The 21,459-nt window shown below is 47.6% G+C and overlaps 1 protein-coding gene across 1 annotated transcript in view; it reads right to left on the bottom strand.

Moving 5' to 3' along the window:
- SMOC2 (SPARC related modular calcium binding 2) overlaps window positions 1–21,459 on the bottom strand; it is a 138,785-nt gene that overhangs the window by 94,380 nt on the left and 22,946 nt on the right. Inside the window, exons 5-7 of the mRNA XM_064384093.1 lie at window positions 17,522–17,569; window positions 14,070–14,120; window positions 12,163–12,237 (exon numbers count right to left, since the gene is read on the bottom strand). Of these exons, the coding sequence (XP_064240163.1) occupies window positions 12,163–12,237; window positions 14,070–14,120; window positions 17,522–17,569 (174 nt within the window). The remainder of the gene's footprint in view (window positions 1–12,162; window positions 12,238–14,069; window positions 14,121–17,521; window positions 17,570–21,459) is intronic.

The raw sequence follows: 21,459 nt of genomic DNA, 5'->3' as shown, positions 1-21,459 counted from the left end.
TGGAGGCTCAAGATCAAGGCTCTGGCAGATTCAGGGTCTGCGACACCCATTTCCTGGTTCACAGATGGCGCCTTCTCCATTGCGCTCATGTGGCGGGAGGGGCAAGGGTCTTCCGGGCACTTTCCATATGGGCACTAATCCCACTGCCCTCCTGAGCTCATCACCTTCCAAATGCCCTACTCCCTAACACCATCACCCTGGAGGTGAGGATTTCAACGCGGAATTTGGGGACACACATACATTTAGACCACAGCAGGGAGATAGGACGCAAGCACATAATATTTTAGTTTCTATATATGTATATATACACTTGATATATATAAACACATATATATGTATGTGCGTGACTGTATGTACCTGTGTATATATACACATACACAAATATAAACTTTACATACACAGGTACACATACACACACACATAACACAAACACTCACATATACACGCCTATATTGTGTATGAATACACGTGTGTTTAGTCTCAGGAATGCTGTGAAGTGAAAAGTGAACGACTGATGAGTGTGACTTAAACACGGGATCAACCCCAGGTAGAGAGATCGCGATTCACACCTGCCTTTTCCTAAAATGACAGCCGAGGCTCCGTCTGTGGCGGCTGTGCAGAGGCGCCCAGCTGGCTCCCGAGCCGCCCCCTTCCTCCACACACAGAATTATGGCAGACACACAGCGGGTCTCCACTCCCAGCCCCTTTCCGGGACCGTGCCTACATGACTGCCTTTCTTCCAGTGAGATGGGAGGGAACAGGATTGGTTCGATTCTAGGCTGGAGCTTTTAGGAGAAAGATTCTGCCTCCTCCCCAGGATCTTTCCCTCCTGAAACATCCATCCGGGAAAACAGGGCCTGGTAGTATGGAGATCCCTGCGTGACCACGTGAAAAACGGCTCCACTGGGCAGGACCATCACGTGATAAAACGCTGCACTTCCGACCCGCTGAGACTCTGAAGTGGGGGTGCATTTCCCTCAACAGTTCAAGCCGCCCTATCTGATATCCCCAGATGTGTAATTCAGAAACGCACCCTCTAACGACGAACAAGGCAAACTGACGAATCAGGATGGTCATCGGGACCCTCGTCTCCCTCCTGCTTGGGATGAACGTTTGCATTTTTTTAAATGTAAAGAGGGAAATTAATTATCTCCTCATCCCCAAGTGAAGACGGCATGAAAATAATAAACACCTCCTCCGAGACTGCAGTAGAGCCAAGTGTCTTCGGGCCAGAAAGGTGGGTACAGGGGACACGTCCTTCTTCAGTTATTGAAAGAGTTTTAAAAATATCACCTTCAAGTCTGTGAGCAAAGAAAACTCTCACATCACTTAAACATTCTGTGTTTTGATGCACATGCAACGTACAGCTGAGGAAGATGTTTTCCAACGCTTTTGAAATGACTTCTTCGTTTGCCGTTTCATCTGAAACACAGTAGCCCGAAGAGTATTCTGGCATTCGTTACTAAAGGCAGATTTCACCTGACACACAAATGGAGGCGGCAGGTACATAAACAGGGAAGGATGAGAAACGCAAAGCAACAGACGTAAGGACGACGTTTGCCTCCATTAAAAACGTAAAACTGTCTTTTAGAGAAAGATAATTACGAAGCACACGTGTGGTTATCCACATACACATGGGCACGTGCCTGCTGCACCTCATTCCTGGGGAACGAATAAAATTCCTTTGCAAATGCATTAACATTTTTTAAACTCACAGGGCAATCATTTCCTTGATTGTAACTATATTAATGCATTGTGCTTGGCAAGTAAGTCCTCATCAATCAGCACTTGATAAGGGTGACTACAGTGAAACAGGATTTCATTAACCGTATGAACTTTGTCCCATCTGGAAGGAGGCTGGGTTGGTAAAAATATTTGGGGGGGCTGGTAAAATTCTTTACTAGTCGCCCGACATAAATCGCTATTGCTCACAGCTACGGAGCGGGTGGCTGTTGACAGGACAAGGAGGAGACGCTGGAGGCAGCGCTGTTGGGGTGCTCCCTGGTGTCAGGCCTCCGAGTCCAAGCCTGGCCATCATAGCCTTGGTGACCCGCACGCACTCCTCTGGATGGTCCCCAGGAGCCAGAAATCTGACGTAACCACAAGTCACCAGGTGGCCACAAAGAGAAATGAAACAACTTGTTCTGCCTCAACTAATTGCTCTCCCCCTGCAACCTGCAACCGCTGTTCCTGCTCAGCCTTGAGGAATTTCCCCTGGACACTGGGTTTCTCAGGACCCCCACCCCCGTAACCATGTAATTTACCGCACCCTCCCCTCTGCTTTCAACCGATCACCCACCCTTATGATCACGCCTGTTTGTAACAGATGACCCCTGCCCTTGTGACCACGCAGCCCGTGACGCCCTCCCCTTCCCAAGATAGATCACCACCTTTAACTGACCACTCGCCCCAACCTATAAAACCAACTCCTCTCCCACTGCCCTCTGCAGACTCAGCCTGCCCACACCCGGGTGAATAAACAGCCATCCTGCTCACACAAAGCCTGCCTGCTGGTCTCTATGCAAGTGACGTGCCTGACACCCGGCTGGGAGGCAAGACCAGACAGGGATTCTCATCTTTGTATGACCGCATGAGTCATTTCCAGAAGGGGGCATGTTATTCATGGGCCATGTTAACTCTCCATGGGTCTTTAACTAACTGATGGAAAGACCATGGATACAGAATCACAGTGAAATCTCTCTTACTATGTTACCGTTCTTTTCTCTCTCTCTCTTTTTTTTTTTTTTTGAGATAGAGTCTCACTTTGTCGCTCAGGCTGGAGTGCAGTGGCGCAATCTCAGCTCACTGCAACCTCCGCCTACTGGGTTGAAGCAATTCTCTTGCCTCAGCCTCCCGCGTAGCTGGGATTACAGGCGTGTGTCACCACGTCTAGCTAATTTTTGTATTTTTAGTAGAGATAGGGTTTCGCCATGTTGGCCAGGCTGGTCTCAAACTCCTGACTTCTGGTGATCTGCCCGCCTTGGCCTCCCAAAGTGCTGGCATTACAGGTGTGAGCCACCATAGCTGGCCCTAAGTTACTGTTAAGTGTGAATAGCAGAAAGAGGTATTTCACTCCATTTACGCTTCAAGCCAAGTCCACGATCACCACAAGACACACATTACATGGCAACAGGTAAATACTGGTCCTATTAGTCCTGTCGTTACCATTTCTAGTTCCTGACTTCTCAAAAACCTAGTTACTATTACAATGAACATGCACGTGTGTGCACACATGCACACACAGCCATACACATGCGTGCGCACACACCTCAGGGAGGTCTCAAGAGATGCCCTGAGTCCTTCCTATCTGCCAAGTCCAATACCAAGCTCGATGAGCACGCCTGGAAGGTAATCCCACTCCTAGACACTGGGTGGACACGGGTGCATCCGACCAGACTGAACTCGGGCTTTTCTGTGAGGCAGGTCTTGCCATTTGAGAGAGGAGATGCTGAAACCCAGAGAGGTAAAATGCATTGACCAGGAGAGCCGAGAACCAGACCAGGGAGGCTCCGAGCAGCAGCGACCACAGCCTGAACGGGCAGAAAGCCTCCAGGGGGATGGCGGCTTTCAGGAGGAGGAGTGAACACACACACCTCTCCAGCCACTGTGCTTCCTTGTGCAGAAAAGATGGCTTCCGGGGCAGGTGGCGTCCTAACGCACCTTCAGGGTACACGACGCCGACCACTCTCCCCGCCTCCTCCCCGTGCCCGACACGGTCCCTCCTAAATCCGACGGTGAGAAGGATGCAGCTCTGCCTGCAGGTCCAGAGTGGAGACACGGCCGCTCTCCTGGTTCTCACTCTGGAAGCCCCATCTGTGCGCCTGGGAGAGCTTCTGCCTGGTGCTGTCTGCCATGAGACGGCTTCTGAAGCCACATCCCCTGCGTGGTGGAGTATCCCTGGGGTGGGAGCATTCACGGCTGTGTGCCCCTGGGCCCCTTCTACACGGTCAGCCTCAGAGATGCCCCAGAGGCCGGCAGCTCTGGAACTGAGTGTGCCTGTCAATCTGCGGGCGGCAAGAGGAGGCTGGAAATCACAGATCTGGCCTAAACCCTGGCCTCAGCCACTTAGAGATTGAGGAATGAACTTACCTATGAGACAGGCAGCTCCAAGTTCACAGGGCGATTCTAAGAAGTGGCTTAGAGAACGCATTAGAACACACAGTGCTTTGCCTGGTGCACCATAAGCAATTATACATGAAATAAATATTCTCCATATCATGATGGCAACAACAATTCTACCAAGGAAAACGTCCATATCAGACCTCATTAGTTCAAGGATGAATCGAATGTCATTTATATTTAGAAAAGAAGTGAGGCAAAGGGCCGTCCTTTCGTGGTGAGGGCTCAAGGACTGTGGGTACACGTGTTGGTGAGTTTCCAAATCAGTTAGATAGGGTTTGCCTTCATTACTGTTTTCTGTACTTACGTTGAAAAGCTTCATTCTGATTAGTTAACCACAGTTTGATTGAATAGTGAAATCTGAGAATCAAATATGATTGAAATTAAAACCTTCTTTTATAATTATGAAAATTGGATACATTCCATTATGCATATTCTTGGTAGTTAATTTATGTTTTTAAACAATACACTTTTACAGTCTACACTTATGAGGTGGCATTTCTTTAATTTAGTATTTTAATCTCTTCAAATGACCAAAAATTAATAACTTATGAATCTAATTGGTATCTTGATATTTGTGTAATGCCATATTTGAAAAACAGAATAAACAGGAAAAACTTAGAAATAAAAAAAGATATACAATTTCTATCATTTTCCCCTAGGGAATGCATTTTAGCATGATTTAAAGCAGAATCTAAAGATAATTGTCTTTTGGCACTAATGTTAGTATGTGCGATAAAACAAAAATTATCATCCCTAAATAAAGCAAAGAAGAATTTCCACTGTGGGGCTCCAGAAACTGCAGGGGTCCTGAACATCAAGGACTCTTCCTGGACATTGAACAGAACTGTGTTTAATGGTTTAGGGAGGAAGGCATTTTTCTCCCAAGCAGGAGGAGGGTTTTCACAGATGACAAAGCTGGAGGCCTCTATGTTCTGTCCAGCTTACAAGCAAAACCTAACACAGTAAATGAAAAGGCCGCAGGGTCCTGGGGGCTTGGACCTGGAGCACAAGCCTGGGTTCGCCAAGGTGCATGTCAGGGGCCTCAAAGAGCCCTGGGCTTTGGGAGAGCCAGGGAGGAGGCAGGAAGCAGAGGCTTCCAGTGCCCACGTGGGATGTGCAGTAAAGGAGGTGAAGCGTCGGCTGGGCTCTGCACCATCTGTGAGGCCATGAGGAAGATTCCTGGGTGGGAAGGTGCAGGGTCGCAGGGTGGGCCTGCCCAGGGATGCAGAGCCGGATGCCCCTTAAAAGTGAATCATCATCACTCCTTCAATCACGCAGAAGGAGAGGAGGCCACAGTTCCACGGAGCCAGCAGGGCAGGGGCTCAGGGAAGAGTCCTGCGGGCAGTCCCACCCCAGCCGGGAGATGCCACAGAGCCCTCAGAGCTGAGCCCCCCACCTGAGTCCCTCCTTCCCTCCCGCACAGCTGCAGAGCCCTGGGAACACTTCAGCGTCCCCAGCAGGGAGGGGGAGGCCTGGACTTGTGGGGGGGCCCCAGCCACAGTGGAGGTGATGCACAGCCCCACCCCGGCTGAGACCCACATGGCCCCGAGGCCCGAGGCCAGCCTGGACCCCACTGCACTCAGAGGCCCTGACTTCAGCCTCCACCTCGTCCACACAGTGTCCCCAGCGTGTCTGGATCCAGACCACCCTGCTGGTAGGGGACTGCCTGGTGCTGACTCCAACTTAGGAGGCCCACGCAGGACACGGGCTCAGGGCGGAGAGGGGTCCACCTCGAGGGGCCTATGCCCTTCCTCTAAATCCAAGGTGGTTCCCAGAGGCCACTCCTCCCTGCTGGCTGGTGGGGGTGGGTCTTTGCCCATCTGAATCCAATCTGGCCTGGGTCTGAAGGAATTCAGCCTGAGCTACAGATCCCCATGTGGTTCACACCCCCCAAGAGGCAAGATTTGGGCTCCACAGTGCATGCTATGAGCGGGACCTCTTAACGTTGGCCCTGGACACTCCACACATCCATCCCAAATCCCACGGGGGAGTGGGGTGCTGGCTGAGGGAGGAGCTCCCCTGGGCTTGCTGAGCCAGCACCCAGCCTCCTTGTGTAGGTGACAACAGGAAGGTAAAGGCATCCCTGCTGGGCCCCGGGGGGAAGCTTGGTGGGGTGAGAGCTGCGTGCTGACACAGCCCTTACGTCTTCCTCCTCAATTGCTTTGCAACCAGCAAACCCCAGGTCATAGGACCCCGGATATTTGACAGGTGGACACCCAAGAGTGGGTGAATTTCTCTGCATGTTGAACAGCTTACAGTATGTGGTTGTTTTTTTTTAATCTCCAACAGGAAGTGTCTTTAACCACTTGGTCCCATCCTGGTTGGCTAGAGATTGCAGGCCCAGTGGAGACATGTGAGCAAACAAGGAATTGTTCTGACCTGAGGGACAGGGCAAAGAGGAGGGGGAGCTGGGCCCAGGGAAGCCCTGAGCTGGGCTTGGAGGGTGCACTGTGCAGACGCTGCTAGGAGTCAGGCCCACGTGGCGAAATCCACTTCCACTTTCTCAGGCCCTGCTTCAGCTTCCATTTTCCACCGATATCACAGCAAAGGTCCTTTCAAAAATGCCAGCAAGAACTTGTGCCCAAGGGCACACACGCTCCTCAGCGGGAGGGACCCCAACAGCAGACCCCCCCTCCTCCGGCATCTCAGGCAGGGTGAGACCCACTTCAGAACCAAATGAGGTTCCAAAAAACACAGGATTTAGATTAGAAGCAGAGCTGACTGTGTCCCCACGTGACGAAGCCCTGTGGCAGCAAGGAAAGCAACCAAACTCACCTTGCCAGTCAGCCATGAACACTGAATTGCCTCAACTGCCAGCCACACAGTCCGGCTGCGAGCTCCCAGGACTGTGTGTGGCCCATGCCTGGCCTTGTATCCTGGTAATCAGGGAAGGTCTTCCAGGACCCATCACCCCAGAACATCCTGTGCAGGCCTAAGACAGTGCTGCCTCCCTCTGTGCCCTCCCCAGCCCACCCCTGCCAGGCACAGGCTGCCCAGGAGCCCAGCAGGACGCTTCTAACTTCCTAAGTACAAAAGTTTCCACAGTAGCTTCTTGAGGTCCTGCATCTATTTCTGGCTTCTTTCACGTTCTCATCAGTGCTCGGTGTAATAGTAGCGGGACACCCCAAGGGGTTAACTAATTGATGGAATTGGAGACAACTTTATCAGCATGACTTTAAGAAACCTGCATACTTAGAGTAAGTATAACGTAATGGGGCTTATCTCGTCCCCCTGTTTTGGGGGAGACTGTGGCACCTGAAAACAACATGATGGCAGCCTCACTGTGCATCAAAGATGCGGATACCTGGTGGGGGATGGGCACCACACCCAGCACACGCAGTTCAAACGTGAGTTTTAACCCACTCGTCCCACTGAATAATCCTCCCACCAAAATGTGAAAGATGTGGATACCTGGTGGGGACGGGCACAGTTCAAACGTGAGTTGTAACCAACTCCTCCCTTTGAATAATCATCCTACCAGAATGTGACAGAGCTGGCCTTCCACCAGCTGTCTTCCCATTCTTTCTCAGCACTCCTCCCCATGGGTCCTGTCACTATGGGAAATGGCCGCAAATGGCACCCATGATAAAGAAACCATCCTGTGAGCCTGGGTTCCACCTCGGCTTTGATATGCCACGATCATACGCCTTTTTCTCTAGAGGAGATGTTTTCTCCTGAATGGGTTATGGAACCCTAAGCACCTGGGTGCTTGTAATTCATGAATAGTGTTTGTTGTTTTGTGAAGATGTTAGTTAACTTGCTCAAGTGAAAAAAAGAAGTTACAGCCTCTGCTTCAATATGTTAGATTGGTTTTAAAAAAAAATCAGGCAGAGATCTAGAAAGTACCTAATATGCCAGTAGGGAAGAATACTAATTTGGTTTACATTTGTTTAAATGTTACATAATCAAAAGACTATATTTTACAAGATGTTTTATCTAATAAAATCTTATAACTTTATAAATCTTCTATGAAAAGAGTAATAAAACAAAGCTGATTTGAGACAGTAAAAGAACTAACAGAATTTTACATTGGCAGGAAAAACCGAGTACTGCACATTAAAGTGACAATAACTTCAGGTCTCACTCATTTATTTAATGTGTACTGATTTACATGATGAAAGTAATGACTTTCTTACTAAATGAGCCAGGCGAATATTTGATTTATGTATTTATTGAATTTACATCAAGATAAGTGTAATAGGCAACCTCTAGGAGTGCCTAGATTCTCTCTCTTTTCCATTTATTTATCCATTTGCTTAGTTTGTTTCATTCAGTTCGTTCTAAAAAAAAAAAAAAGCAATGATACCACAATAAGGCCGGTGGAACACACGCTGGTACAACTCTTCATTAATTTAATAAGTATTTGTGTAGCTACTATGTGTAAATTTGCAAGTGTGGCCACTCCCCACCTGCAGACCACCCTGGAGGGCAGTGAGGGGGCCGCCCTCGCTGGGCTCTGCTGGAGCCTGAGGTGAGCAACAGGAGGGTGGAGGGGAGGTCTTTTCCAATCTAAATCCAATCCGAGCTGGGTATGAAGCGATTCTGCCTGAGCTACAGATCCCAATGTGGTTCAAATCCCACAGGAGGCATGATTGTATTGTGTAGCTGCCATGTGCAAATTTTCAGAGCAGAAGTATTTTATTTTCCTTTGTAAGAATAGTCCGTTTTAAAAAACTACTATCATTACATGCTCCAAAGCATATGTGACCACGTCTTCCCAGTGTGCCCTCAGGCATTTGGATGCATGGCAACCATGCTCTATGTTTGTGGTAACAAAAGTCACTTTAGATTATTTTCATACAAATTCATGGGGGAAAATACTACTTTTAGCTGATATAAAGAAACAACAAAGAAACAAAAAGCAATGCATTTTCCATTTGGCCCTTCTTATATAAGAACATGAAAAGGTACTGACAAGCTAGGTACATCTTTTTAAATACCCAAATTATTATTGTCAAAATCGTTTACATTTTCTCAAATAAATATGTCTATGTCTACCAAAGATGATTATAGTCAAAGTATATTTTTAAAATAAAAATTAACTATAAATGACACTCTTCTGATATTTGAAATTTCAATAACAATGGTCATTATATACATATCCTATGATGGTCATTTCCTTGTTAAAACTTAATACATATTATTTTTAATGTCCTAAAATACCAACTAGGTGTTTCTTCAGACCCTCAGAGAGAACGTGTAGCTGGAAAACTGAACACAAACGTGGTCCAGTAACTTCACGCCCCGTGTCTACAAATCCACTCTGTGCCATCTTTTGTGCTCCACTCATCTCGGCTGACTTAAATTATAGTGTAGGGTAACTTCTGTAAACTGAAATTTCCTAAAACATTATTTTCAGTCCCACTAAACACCAGAAGCCTGCTCAGTTTTTACTGGTTAATTACAATTGGCAGGTCACTTGAAGTCTTGGAAATCTGCAAGTGGCAAGTGAGAGGTGAGACACAGAAATGTTCTTCTTCCACAAGCTTCTGTGAAGCTTAATCTGACAATGCCTTAAACGGTTACATTGGCTTAAAAGAAATGTGTATTTCCTACCCTGTCATGGTGGCTCACGCCTGTAATCCCAGCACCTTGGGAGGCCGAGGGGGGTGAATCACTTGAGGTAGGAGTTTGAGACCAGCCTGACCAACATGGTGAATGGCTTGTCTCTACTAAATACGACAATTAGCTGGGTGTGGTGGCAGGTGCCTATAATCCCAGCTTCTCAGGAGGCTGAGGCAGAGGTTGCAGTGGGCCCAGATTATACTGCTGCACTCCAGCCTGGTGACAGAGCAAGACTTTCTCTCTAAATAAATAAGTAAATAAAATAATGTATATTTCCACAAAAAGCATTTACAAGAATTGTACATTTGTTTTTCAAATTAAGTTTAGGTGCTAACATATTTATTCTCCTGTGGTTTTCAAGACCTACCAGTGTACTAGTCCGTTTTCATGCTGCTGTAAAGAGCTCCCCAAGACCAGGCAATTTATAAAGGAAAGAGGTTTAATGGACTCACAGGTCAGCATGGCTGGGGAGGCCACCATCATGGCGGAAGGTGAAGGGAAGCAAGGAACCTTCTTCCCAAGGTGGCAGGAAGGAGCAGTGCCCAGCAAAGAGGTTAGAGCCCCTTATGAAACCATCAGATCTCGCGAGAACTCACTCCTACTGTGAGAACAGCAGGGAGACCCACCCTCATGATTCAATCACCTTCACCTGGTCTCTCCCTTGACATGTTCAGATTATGGAGATTATAATGCAAAGTAAGATTTGGGTAGGGCTACAACACCTAACCATACCAACCAGTAAACCTGAAACGTACAGTGTTTTAAGTAATCTCTCGTGTGCAAATTTGTATGAGACAGAAATAAATCAAATAAAATAACTTTTTTAAAATGGGGTGACAAAATTGAACAAAACCCAGTGTCAAAAGTTTACAAGACACATACAGAGATTAGCGTGTCCATACGATAGGGTATTGTATGGAGAAATATCCATACCAACACTATAGCGAGCGTTTCTGAGGAAAATGCTATAAATAGGTGATAAATGTTTCTGCATGTGTGCCTTTGGGGTTTGCGCTTCCTCATCTCAGCCCAGAAGGTAAAGCAGCAAGAAGACACCACGCAGCTGAGACTCAGGGGCTGGAGGCGGTGATTTCAGAACACCATGGGGCAGCAGTCACACCCTGACCTGCGCTAGCTCACCTGGCATCGCATCACGCTAGCTCTGCAGGCGTCAGTGAGTGGACAGGACCACCACAGACTCACCGTGGGCTTCTGAGGGGGCTGCTGGCTTAGGGAGACCCAGGCATTTCCCTCAAGGGTCCTTCTTAGGTTGGGTCTATAAGAGGCATGGGTGGATGAAGGGAGAATCGAACCACTCCCAGTATCTTGAACTTTAATAAACCTTCTGATTTTTTTGTAAGCAAAAGAATACATGGATGCATAAACACAGATAAAGTTTTAATGCATAAACAGCCTCTGTGAATGTTTGCAATTTTTTCACCCAAAGCTGATCGTAGAAAATTCAAGCTGTTACTAATTCCGTGTTGACTCAGCAGCTGAACGACTTTAAACCTACACAGCTGCTTCCCTTCAATGAGAATCTGTGAAATCTTCATTTGAAAAGGCAATGAGAGGCGTGCAAGCAATCAACTGAGAGCCTAAAGGAGAGCTACAGAACAAATCCGTCCCCACGAAACAGTCAGAATCATTACGCCAAGATGCAGCGACCATCACTGGTCTTCAAAGTGTTAAAACAGCCGTACAAGGCAGAAGGTCTCTCAAACTCTGCTTTGTAGCAAGCAAAATGCACATGATTTGGAGGATTTTAAATTAGCAAAGTGGTTTAACATCTCTGAAATTAGGTCAAAAGCAAATACTTATTAACAAACATCTCCATTTTTATACTTAAAGCTATAGTTTGTTTGACATCTACAGAAAAAGCTTTTAAAGAATTTAGAAAATTTAATTTTAAAATGCCAAGTTTTACAACTTATGCTAGTGATCAAATCTTAAGAATTATCTTCACGACTGAGTAACCAAGTTGGCCCCTGAACAGCAGGTTTTTACGTCATGGGCCCACCGCTGCAAGGACGTTTCCTTCACCTCTGCCACCCTAGACAGAGGGCCAGCCCCTTCTCTGCTTCCTCCTCCTCAGCCCACGCAACGTGAAGAGACGAGGACGGAGACCGTTATGACGACCCACATCCACTTAACCAGTAGTAAATGGATTTCTATTCCTTATGATTTCTAATCACATTTTCTTTTCTGTTTTTGTAAGAATACAGTATAAAATTCATATGACATACAAAATATATGTTAACTACTGTATTTTGGGTAAGGCTGCCAGTCTACAATAGGCTATTATAGTTAAGTTTGAGGGAGTTGAAAGTTATACTCAGGCCTTTGTGCCAGGTCTCCGCCCCGGCCCCCATGTCATTCAAGGGTCAATTGTACTGTACGCTTAACTCCATGAAAATAACACGTTCTAGATCCAGTAAATCACTCCTTACAAAGCGACATCAGGCACCGTCTTACCTGAATTCTTATTGGTTTTGTTCTGCCGACTTTTAACCTGCTCAGTCCAAAGGGTAGGGTAACGTGATGCAATATCTGTGAAGCAAAAGGAAGCAATCAGCCTCTTTAACTCATCCTGAAATCGCAATGTCCTGAGTTACAGAGTGTAGCAAGTAGTCCAAAAGCTAAAATGAATCACTATAACACACGTTGAACATTTTAAAAGAGTTACAATGATTATAGGCATGAGACCATGAGACAAAAGGAAATCATAATATACATTTTTAAATATTTTTGGCATTTTTTTTCTCTATCCAAAAGTGTAATTAAAAGGTCTTTGGAGAATTCACTGTGAAAGAATCAGGTTTTAGAAAAATGCCCAATGTACAAAAATATGTCGTTGTGTAGTTAAAATGGCTATTCACATAACATACAAGGTTTTCACTCAGTTAAAAGATTCAATACAAATGCAGTATGTGAAATATAACTTGTGCCTAAAACTTTTCAGGAATACCCTTTTTGTAGTAATATTGTTTAACAAATAAAATTGAATGGGCTGGGTGCAATGATTGCTCACACCTGTAATCCCAGCACTTTGGGAGGCCAAGGTGGGTGAATCACCTGAGGTCAGGTGTTCAAGATCAGCCTGGCCAACATAGTGAAACCCTGTCTCTCTCTACTAATACAAAAAAAAAAAAAAAAAAGCTGGGCTTGGTGGCGTGCACCTGTAGTACAGCTACTCAGGAGGCTGAGGCAGGAGAATCACCTGAACCCAGGAGGCGGAGGTTGCAGTGAGCCGAGATCACTCCATTGCACTCCAACCTGGGCAACAAGAGCAAAACTTCGTCTCAAAAAAAAGAAAACAGAAAAAAGGATGTAGAGCAGGTCACAGTTAGTGTCAGGACAGACCCTGAAGCCCCCTGGGTTTGAATGCCATTTGCTGTTTACACCCAGGTGGGCTTGAGGCAAACGCTCCAGGGCCGTCATCTGTGGAGGGGACTCCGAAGGCCCGCAGGGACGCACGGGCGCAGGGCACGCAGTGTGCAGCACTCAGGACCCCGCCGCGTTAGTCGTTATCATTTGCAAAGCATAATGCAGTTCTATGTTTCAATGTTTGGCTAATTTATACTGTGTATTCCTCATACTTTACCTTTAAACTAAGGTCCCCTTTGACCTGGGAATATTTTACACAATGGCAAGTACCTAAGGCAATGTATTAAAGGTAAAAATAGGAAATCTATCCTTGTCATGAACTTGTAAAGACATGAAATGCCAACAGGGAAAACGGTCATACATTGTATATTATCCAAACTGTGAAACGTCAACTTAGAAACGTGTGTTTAACAAAACCCTCATGAGAATGCACCGTGGCAATATCTGAAAATCCCTCGCTCCAAGTACACCAGGAAAAACAGTGGGTGCCCTCCTGAGGCTAGGCACGGGCAAGCGCAGTCAGTTTCTGCTGTGAGTTTGCTCACGTCATGATGTTTAGATACACATTTACAGAGTGAATTATTTCTACAGCCAAGCCAATTCACATTCCCGGCATCTCACGGCTGCTGCGTGGGTGTGTGGCTGGGAAATGTGCATATGCGGTCCACCGTCACTTCATCATTGACTGCGTTCCTGGTGCTGGACGCTGGATGAGTGCACTCGTCCGCCCCACGTACCTGCAGCTTCGCAGCCTCTGACCTCATCTCCCCATTTTCTCCATCCCACCCTACCCTTGGTGGCCACCTTTCTGCTTCCTGTTTCCTTCTCACTGTTGGAGTTTTTAAAATAGATTCCGCATACAAGTGAGATTATGTGGTCTTTTCTCTCTGCATCTGGCATGTTACAATCCATACTAAATGGAGCTGTAACAAGATGACCCGCCCCACTTCCCAGCTCCTCCCCAGTCCGGGCTGTGCAGCCCCGCCCAGGCTCACCTTCTTCATCTCCCTGAGGCTGAGTCTCCAACGCCGGAGCTGCGGCATCATCTGAATTCAGAACGGAAAAGATTTGCAAGGAGACTACAATTATGAGAGTAAGTGAAGTAAGTGTGCATACAGGTGGATGCTAAGGTCTTGCACTCAGCCCCCACAGCAAACACAACAGCAACCCCACACAGACCCGACCCGGTGCCGCGGCTGCCTCGGGGGTGAAGCTACATCACTGCTCCTAAGAGCTGCTACTTAAAATGCTCCAGGCTGGACGCTAACCTAACTTCCACTCGGGAAATATCCCACCAGTTCTAAACCGTCAGGGCCGATCATAGGCCAAAGGGCAGACGAGGAAGGAACCCAAATAATTAGAGCCAAGAAAGGCTAGCATTGGGAAAAAAAAGTCATGAATTTGGGTCACTAGAGGTTACAGAAGAGGGCCTGGCAGGGACTGGGGTGAGCAGAGCCTGCATACTTAACACGCCCTCTGTCTTCACCAAGAAAAAGACAGGATTGGAGAATCCTGGACCCTGCTACACCTTTGGCCCTCCCTGTCTCCACTGCTGCCGTGGAATAATCTAAGCGAGGATGTGAGGAGCACGGGGTAGAGGGGACGCGGTGAAAGTGATGGAGAATGGAGGAAAGGGTGGGCTGGGGCATCACAGGCCCCTGCACCACCCATGGACACGCATTTTCCAAGTGAATCGTCTGTATTTAATTAATTGACACACACGGTTTGGGTTCCCTGGTAAAGCAGGAGGTTTTACATGGCTCAGAGGCCTGGCAGGACGGCAGGGCACGTGAGCCAGAACTCCTTCTCCAGACACTCAGGGCCGCAGCCCCGGAAGCGACCACGAGGCACTGTGGTGCTCTCAGGATCACCCTTTTTTTTTTTTTTTCCACTGAAGCTTGCTTATATCATTTTGTTAAATAGTAACTTTCAGATTGAAATTCCGGAAAAGGTGGCAAAGATGAGGGCTGCGGAGATAGAACTAAGTCAGCAGCTCCCCAGGGGTCTGAGGAACAAAGTTTCTCGTGAGGCTTTTTCGGGGGAAAATCAAAACAGTTTGTCAAAAAAAATTTAACATTGAGCAATCTCTCAAAAACAGTTCGCTAGCTATCAAAATACTGACAGAAATGTAACAACAGTTATTTGAAATATCCAAGTCTAACACTGATAATAACAATAAACTAGAAATATTTTGTGGTTGACTATTTTACAATCTTCTTCCAAGAAAATAAAACAAAATGGGAAACATATTTTAAACACAAGAACATACAAAAAGTCTTAAAAGGACATATTTGAAATTTTTTGGAATGAGGACAATCGAATACATTATTACTGTTGTGTATTTTTTCTGAGGCCTCACCAAGTCACCACTCTGGGGCCACCAGCCCATTTCCCCCGTCATTGGGGCCAGGCCAGCCTGAAAGCTCAGTCTGGGTGGCACGCAGGGAGGGCAGGTGTGGCCTGAGGACAGGGTGAGTGTCGTGCTCCACGCCCGATCTTCCTCCCCGCCCTGATTCTGGGCGCCAGAGGCTGCTCCCCGCCCTGCCCCGACCACGCTTGCGTCCTCAGCCGTGGGCATCCTCAGGGCCTACTCCATGCCCCGTCCCTCACAGACGGGGTGGCTCTGTCCCCACAGAACAAGGCCATTGGAAATAAAACAAAAATAAATAAAACACAGGGAATAAAACACAAATCTCGAAGAGCTGTGCGTTGGGTCATTTTTCCCCGTCAGTGTGGGAAGCGTCTCGTTGCCTCACTTGCGTCTGAAAGTCAGCTCTGTTGCTTAACTGGGGTGTCCCCTCTGCGTATGCGGCCCTACCCCACGGGCTGGGAGGGGGGCGTGTTCTTTCCTTAACTCACTTTCATGCCCATGTTCCAATTCCTCCAGATTTTTTTTTTTACAGTGGGTACAATAAGTATCATAATGAGCAGGATTCGGCACGCCGCCTGAAAGAAGACGGGCTTTCGCCTCCTCCTCCCTTTCCACACTGGATGAATCTTTCTAACCACGAGCATCGTCCCTTCTTTGCTCTACAAATGGCAACACAGCGACCCCATGCTCACAGCATTGCTCTACCAACCCCACCTCTTCTTCTCCAAACGTAAACCCTCTCCCCACCCAGCGTTCCCATTAGGCCTGTCCTCATTTTTCGGCTGGAAAAACGAGCTATTTTCTTTGACTGGGAGGCTTCTTCCGTCCCAGCTCACACCTGTTACGTATTTCCCCTTACAGGAAGCCCCTCCTCCCTCATCCCTGGAGGGCGCCCTCTGGACAGGCTGACGTTAACTCCTGTGCCGGCTTGCACCCTCCTACATGTCTGTGTCCTAGTCATTCAGCTCTTTCTGCAAAGGATCTTCCGGAGCAGGGACGGGACCCACCGCAGTTCCCACATATGCAGAAGGGATTGGTTGGTTGAATAAAACTCCGGTCTGTTTTTTTTTTTTTTTTTTTTTTTGTGAGACATAGTCTCACTCTGTTGCCCAGGCTGGAAGGCAGTGGCTCAATCTTGGCTCACTATAACCTCCACCTCCCGGGTTCAAGTGATTCTCCTGCCTCAGCCTCCTGAGTAGCTGGGATTATAGGCAGGTGCCACCACACTCAACTAATTTTTGGATTTTTAGTAGAGACAGGGTTTCACCATGTTGGCCAGGTTGATCTCGAACTCCTGACCTCAGGTGATCTGCCTGCCTCGGCCCTGTCTATATTATTTTTGTTTGTTACTGGTTCATTACACTGTAACCTACATTGCAAAAGAAAAGTCCCTAAAATTTTGGTACTAAAGTATTTTTTCTCATCTTGAAAACAACCTCTGACTTGAAGGGCTGATGTAAGAGAAAAGCGGAAATGTGTCCTGGTACTGAAGGCTGTTAGCCGAGGCAAGGGCAGGGAAGGGGACGGAGACTTTCCTGGGGGTTGTGGTGGGCATGTGACAGCCCCCGAAACAGGACCCTCAGGCTGCCATGTGATGCTTAAGGTTAAGGGTCCTGTTGGGCTCTTGTCTGTACCAGTCTCAGAGGCAGCGATCGCTGTAGGTAGAAACACTCTTCCTCTTCCTCCTTGTAGGGAGGAGTAGAGGCATCTTTATCAGGGTCCTCAATAATTGCAATGGTTTAGAATCCCACATGGAGCCAAAATACTGAGCCTCAGCCCTCTCCGAAGTCATGGACAGGAGGCTCCAGCGGGTCCTAACAGGGTCTGCCCGTGGTCCCGAACAAGCCACAGAGCACAGTCCTGACACCAGTGATCCCAGCAGGGCACAGGCCCAGCCCAGCTGGTGATCAGGAGAGGTGAATGGCATTTGCTGAATGAATAAAGAGGCAGCAAACTGGTTTGGCTCTCCTTATCATTACTAGGGGATGTTTGCATTGTAACTCCAGAAGCTATTTCACGGGATACACTACGTTAGATGTTACACATCATCACAGACATTTATTTTAAGATAGTTACCTGTTTTTCCTGCGCCTTCACGCTGGGGCAACTTTTCATTTGTGGAACCTAAAAGAGGAAAATAAGGAGTGAAACGAAATTATTGTGGACTCCTAGATGGTCATCACAAATTAAGTTAAGCACATAGTTCTGCTCCATTTTGATTCATTTGCAGTGCTTCGGCACATTCTAGTTAAATTCTGTAAGCTGTGTAGTACCCTGACGGGACCCTGTCACCCAAAGTCGCAGGCCCTGGACTCAGAAACAAAAGACTAGTTTCTACTTCTGGTGCTAAGGGGTTGCACGTGTATATAAGACCCTAAAACCCGATATATCACCGTCTCTCCACCTGACAAACGTATGTAAGACCCTAAAACCCGATATATGACCGTCTCTCCACCTGACAAACGTATGTAAGGCCCTAAAACCCGATATATCACCGTCTCTTCACCTGACAAACGTATGTAAGGCCCTAAAACCCGATATATCACCGTCTCTCCACCTGACAAACGTATGTAAGACCCTAAAACCCGATATATTAGCCTCTTCACCTAAAAAATGTCATCACAACCATAACATAATGCCTATGTTGGAGTACTGAAGTCAATTAGGTAAAACAGGAAATGTTTTTAAAATCTTGAGACATTATACAACCAAAGATAATTAAAAACCCTGATTTCAGCTTGATTCCGATGTGTAGAGGAGAATGGTGAGGAACTACCTTTTTGTAGAGTATTGGAAATCCACTAACTCACGTGTGACCAAGTAATCTGTGACAGTTTGAACGTTTGTAGGATGCTGAAAGATGCATATTACAAATATAAAGTGTAGTTCTTTCTCTCCCAACAGATCGAAGCCGCTATACGGGTCCACTTCCCCCATCATTAGTATACCTACTCGAGAAATAAAAATCATTCTTCTCAGCGTTTATTGGGAGTTGAATATTCTGTTCAGAATTAACTTGGAATTCCCATAGCCATACACATGCCCAGTAAAACTCCTCAGGAGAAACATTTTAGAACTTGAAATTATTTTTTTTTTCAATTTTGAATATGACAGAAATACAGACCAACATTCACATCAGAAATATAGCTTACGATGTTTTGAGGATGTTTTCTTACTTTTTGGAAATGCAATAGTAATATGGCAGGAAATTTACAAGCAATTCACTGGATGGCAGAGAAAATGAGTAACCTCGAGGCGCCATCATCCTCTGGCACTCTCACAGCGCCGCTCAAGGTCACGGTGCCCAGGCACGCTGGAACACGTGTCACTGGTTCCCATGAAGGGACACAGCACAGCCCTCCCAAGCCCTCTTCCGTGACAGACACTCATCAGGCAACGCTGACTTCAGGAAAGCTGCATGAGGATTTACGCGGGGTGTTCTCAGTGGTTTCCCTGCTGGCTGAATATCTAAAAATAACTCAATAATGCACGTTTGGGAATTTAGTGTCCCCGGGGATAAAAAGGAACACGATTATTCTGGTTCATCTGTCTGCGCACCATTTTTTAGGTGCTTCCTAAAGCCAGTCTTTCTTTCCCGTCTGTTACTATTACCATTTGGTTACATGTTCCATCGTTTCCAGGCCTTGCAACATAACCTTTTTCTTGGTAAGAATCCCCCAGGATACAAAGCTAGCCTCACTCTGCGGCCCCTCCCAAAGCTCTCGAAATCCTCCTTTCCTCATTCCTCCCTTTTGGACCATCTCTTTACAAATCCAGATTTCTTAAAGAGCTTAAGCTTCTTAGTCATCGGTTTATTTTTAATCATGTGTTCCCGAAAGAGGCAAAAAGTATTTTCTGCTTTTGACGGGAAATGATAATATTTTGGTTATATTTTGGAATATATCTGTGCAGGTTTTAATATCGTAAGGAAAATGTAAATATGCTAAATAATAGAATATCCTTCATGAGAGATTTTCTTCATTGAAATAAGGAACTGTTTTGTACTGTACAGATAGAATGGTACAAACTGCAGATTCAAAATTTGGTGAGTGGCTGAGGCCAGAATCCAACATTGAAACGTTCTCTACCTCAGCCCTCGGGCAGCCTCTGTCTCTGAGCCATCCAGCACTGTGGCTTTCTCATCCTTGCATTCAAGCAGTGTTTACTTAAATAAACCCACACAAAAATAATTCGATCTTGTTCTTCATAGGTATGAGATAGTTTTATGACAGAACCAAGCGTCCCTTGATAACCTGCTCTGTGATTCATGACTCAAATATTTTACAAGGCAGAAATTAGAGATCCTGAAAGTGCATTGACTTCACCTTCCAGCCACCTTGGGATGAAAAGACGACTCCCAGCCCTCCTGCCCCACCTTCCCTGCCAGAGCCTGGTCTCTAGGATGGGACAGAGCCTGGCTTATCTCCACAGGCCAGCACAGCCTGCAAACACAAATCCAGGCCCAAGAAAGCAACTCTGACGCTACCATGTCGTTCTTCTGGAGATAACGATTGGCTGGACTTCCAAGTGTTGATAACAAGCAAGGGGGCAGGCTGTCCTTGCAGAAGAAGGGTCTAGAAAGAAGGGCTGACTCAGGCGCAGCGTTTGCAGACGGCAAACACCTTTGTGAAGCCCAGGCTGGACGCTAGACTTGAGGATGTGCGTGCTGCTCAGACACGAAGAGCTCGCGAAGTGATCCGCCTCGGCCTCGCATTCCCAGGGACACGTCTGAATTGCTCCCATTTGAGATCCCCTCCCATCTATGCTGTTCTAAAAGCGGTGGCTTTTGGAGTAACTGGGGTACGAATTTCTGGTGGAAGAAACCGTAGAGTACAATGTGAGGAAACATCCCTGCTTTAAGGAGGAATAACAGCTACGAAGTCTTGTAGCTCAAAGCACTTGGTTCAAATCCAGCCACTCTCGGCCGTAACAACTTGCTCCCAGAACAACCCAGTGGAGGGGGCGGTGTTTTGCTGATGGAGCGGTTCACACAAGTTCCTTCACCCGTGCCAGGCGCCTTCAACACGTGAGTGAGGAGAGGGAGGTCGGTGGCACAGGTGCGAGGAGGGTGATGGGGCAGCTCCCTGCAGGCAGTCCTCCTTCAGAGCAGCTAAATGAGCCAGGGGTTCACCCCTTCCAAGACCTTCCCATCCCAGGGACAGGTTTACAGCACGAGACGCAGGAGGGGAGAGGAAAGGAAAGCGAACGGCAAGCGCTGCGTTCTTCCGGTCTGGGCTGCGTTCTTCCGGTCTGGGCTGCGTTCTTCCGGTCTGGGCTGCGTTCTTCCCGTCTGGGCTGCGTTCTTCGGGTCTGGGTGGCGCGTCTGTGTTGCCGGACTTTTCTCAGGAGTTACCCCAAGGCTCCTGCCCTCTCATCCTCCCATCGGGACACTGAGGGTGACAGGAAAGAGGGTGCCAATTTCTGAGGATGTGACACAGCAGGGAGAAGACGGGGCGTGAGCGGCAGAACACAGGGCCCTCCTGGCCCTGTGCCATGACCAGGCACCTTTGCCTCTCAAAACCTCTGTTTCCTCATCTCTGGAGTGGGCAGCGTGGTGAAAACCCGCCAAGCACAGCCGGATGGACCTAGCAGAGCAACCTGGACGCAGGCGCGCATGATGAGCAGTCACCGAAGACGTGCTGTGTGTGCCCTGGGAAGGCCGCCTCTCCACGTGCTGAGGACCTGCCGTGTGTGCCCTGGGAAGGCCGCCTCTCCAGGTGCTGAGGACCCGCCGTGTGCGCCATCAGAAGGCCGCCTCTCCACGTGCTGAAGACCCTCCGTGTGCGCCATCAGAAGGCCGCCTCTCCACGTGCTGAACACCCGCCGTGTGCGCCATCAGAAGGCCGCCTCTCCAGGTGCTCTGCTGGATGTGCAGCTGGGGAAAGGTCCCCTCTGAAAGAGGGGGGACCTCACTCAGGCTCCTCACTCAGACTGAGAGGTCGGAAACAGAGCAGCCTCAGGGAGGGAACCAACCGGCCTGCACCCCTCAGGCTCACGACGCCATCACCTTACGT

Source organism: Aotus nancymaae, unplaced genomic scaffold (assembly GCF_030222135.1).
Source record: "Aotus nancymaae isolate 86718 unplaced genomic scaffold, 86718_ANA_hifiasm-v0.15.2.pri h1tg000034l, whole genome shotgun sequence".
Classification (NCBI taxonomy): Eukaryota; Metazoa; Chordata; class Mammalia; order Primates; family Aotidae; genus Aotus; species Aotus nancymaae.
Note: the sequence above shows the minus strand (reverse complement) of the source record. Positions and strands in the feature narration are given on the sequence as shown.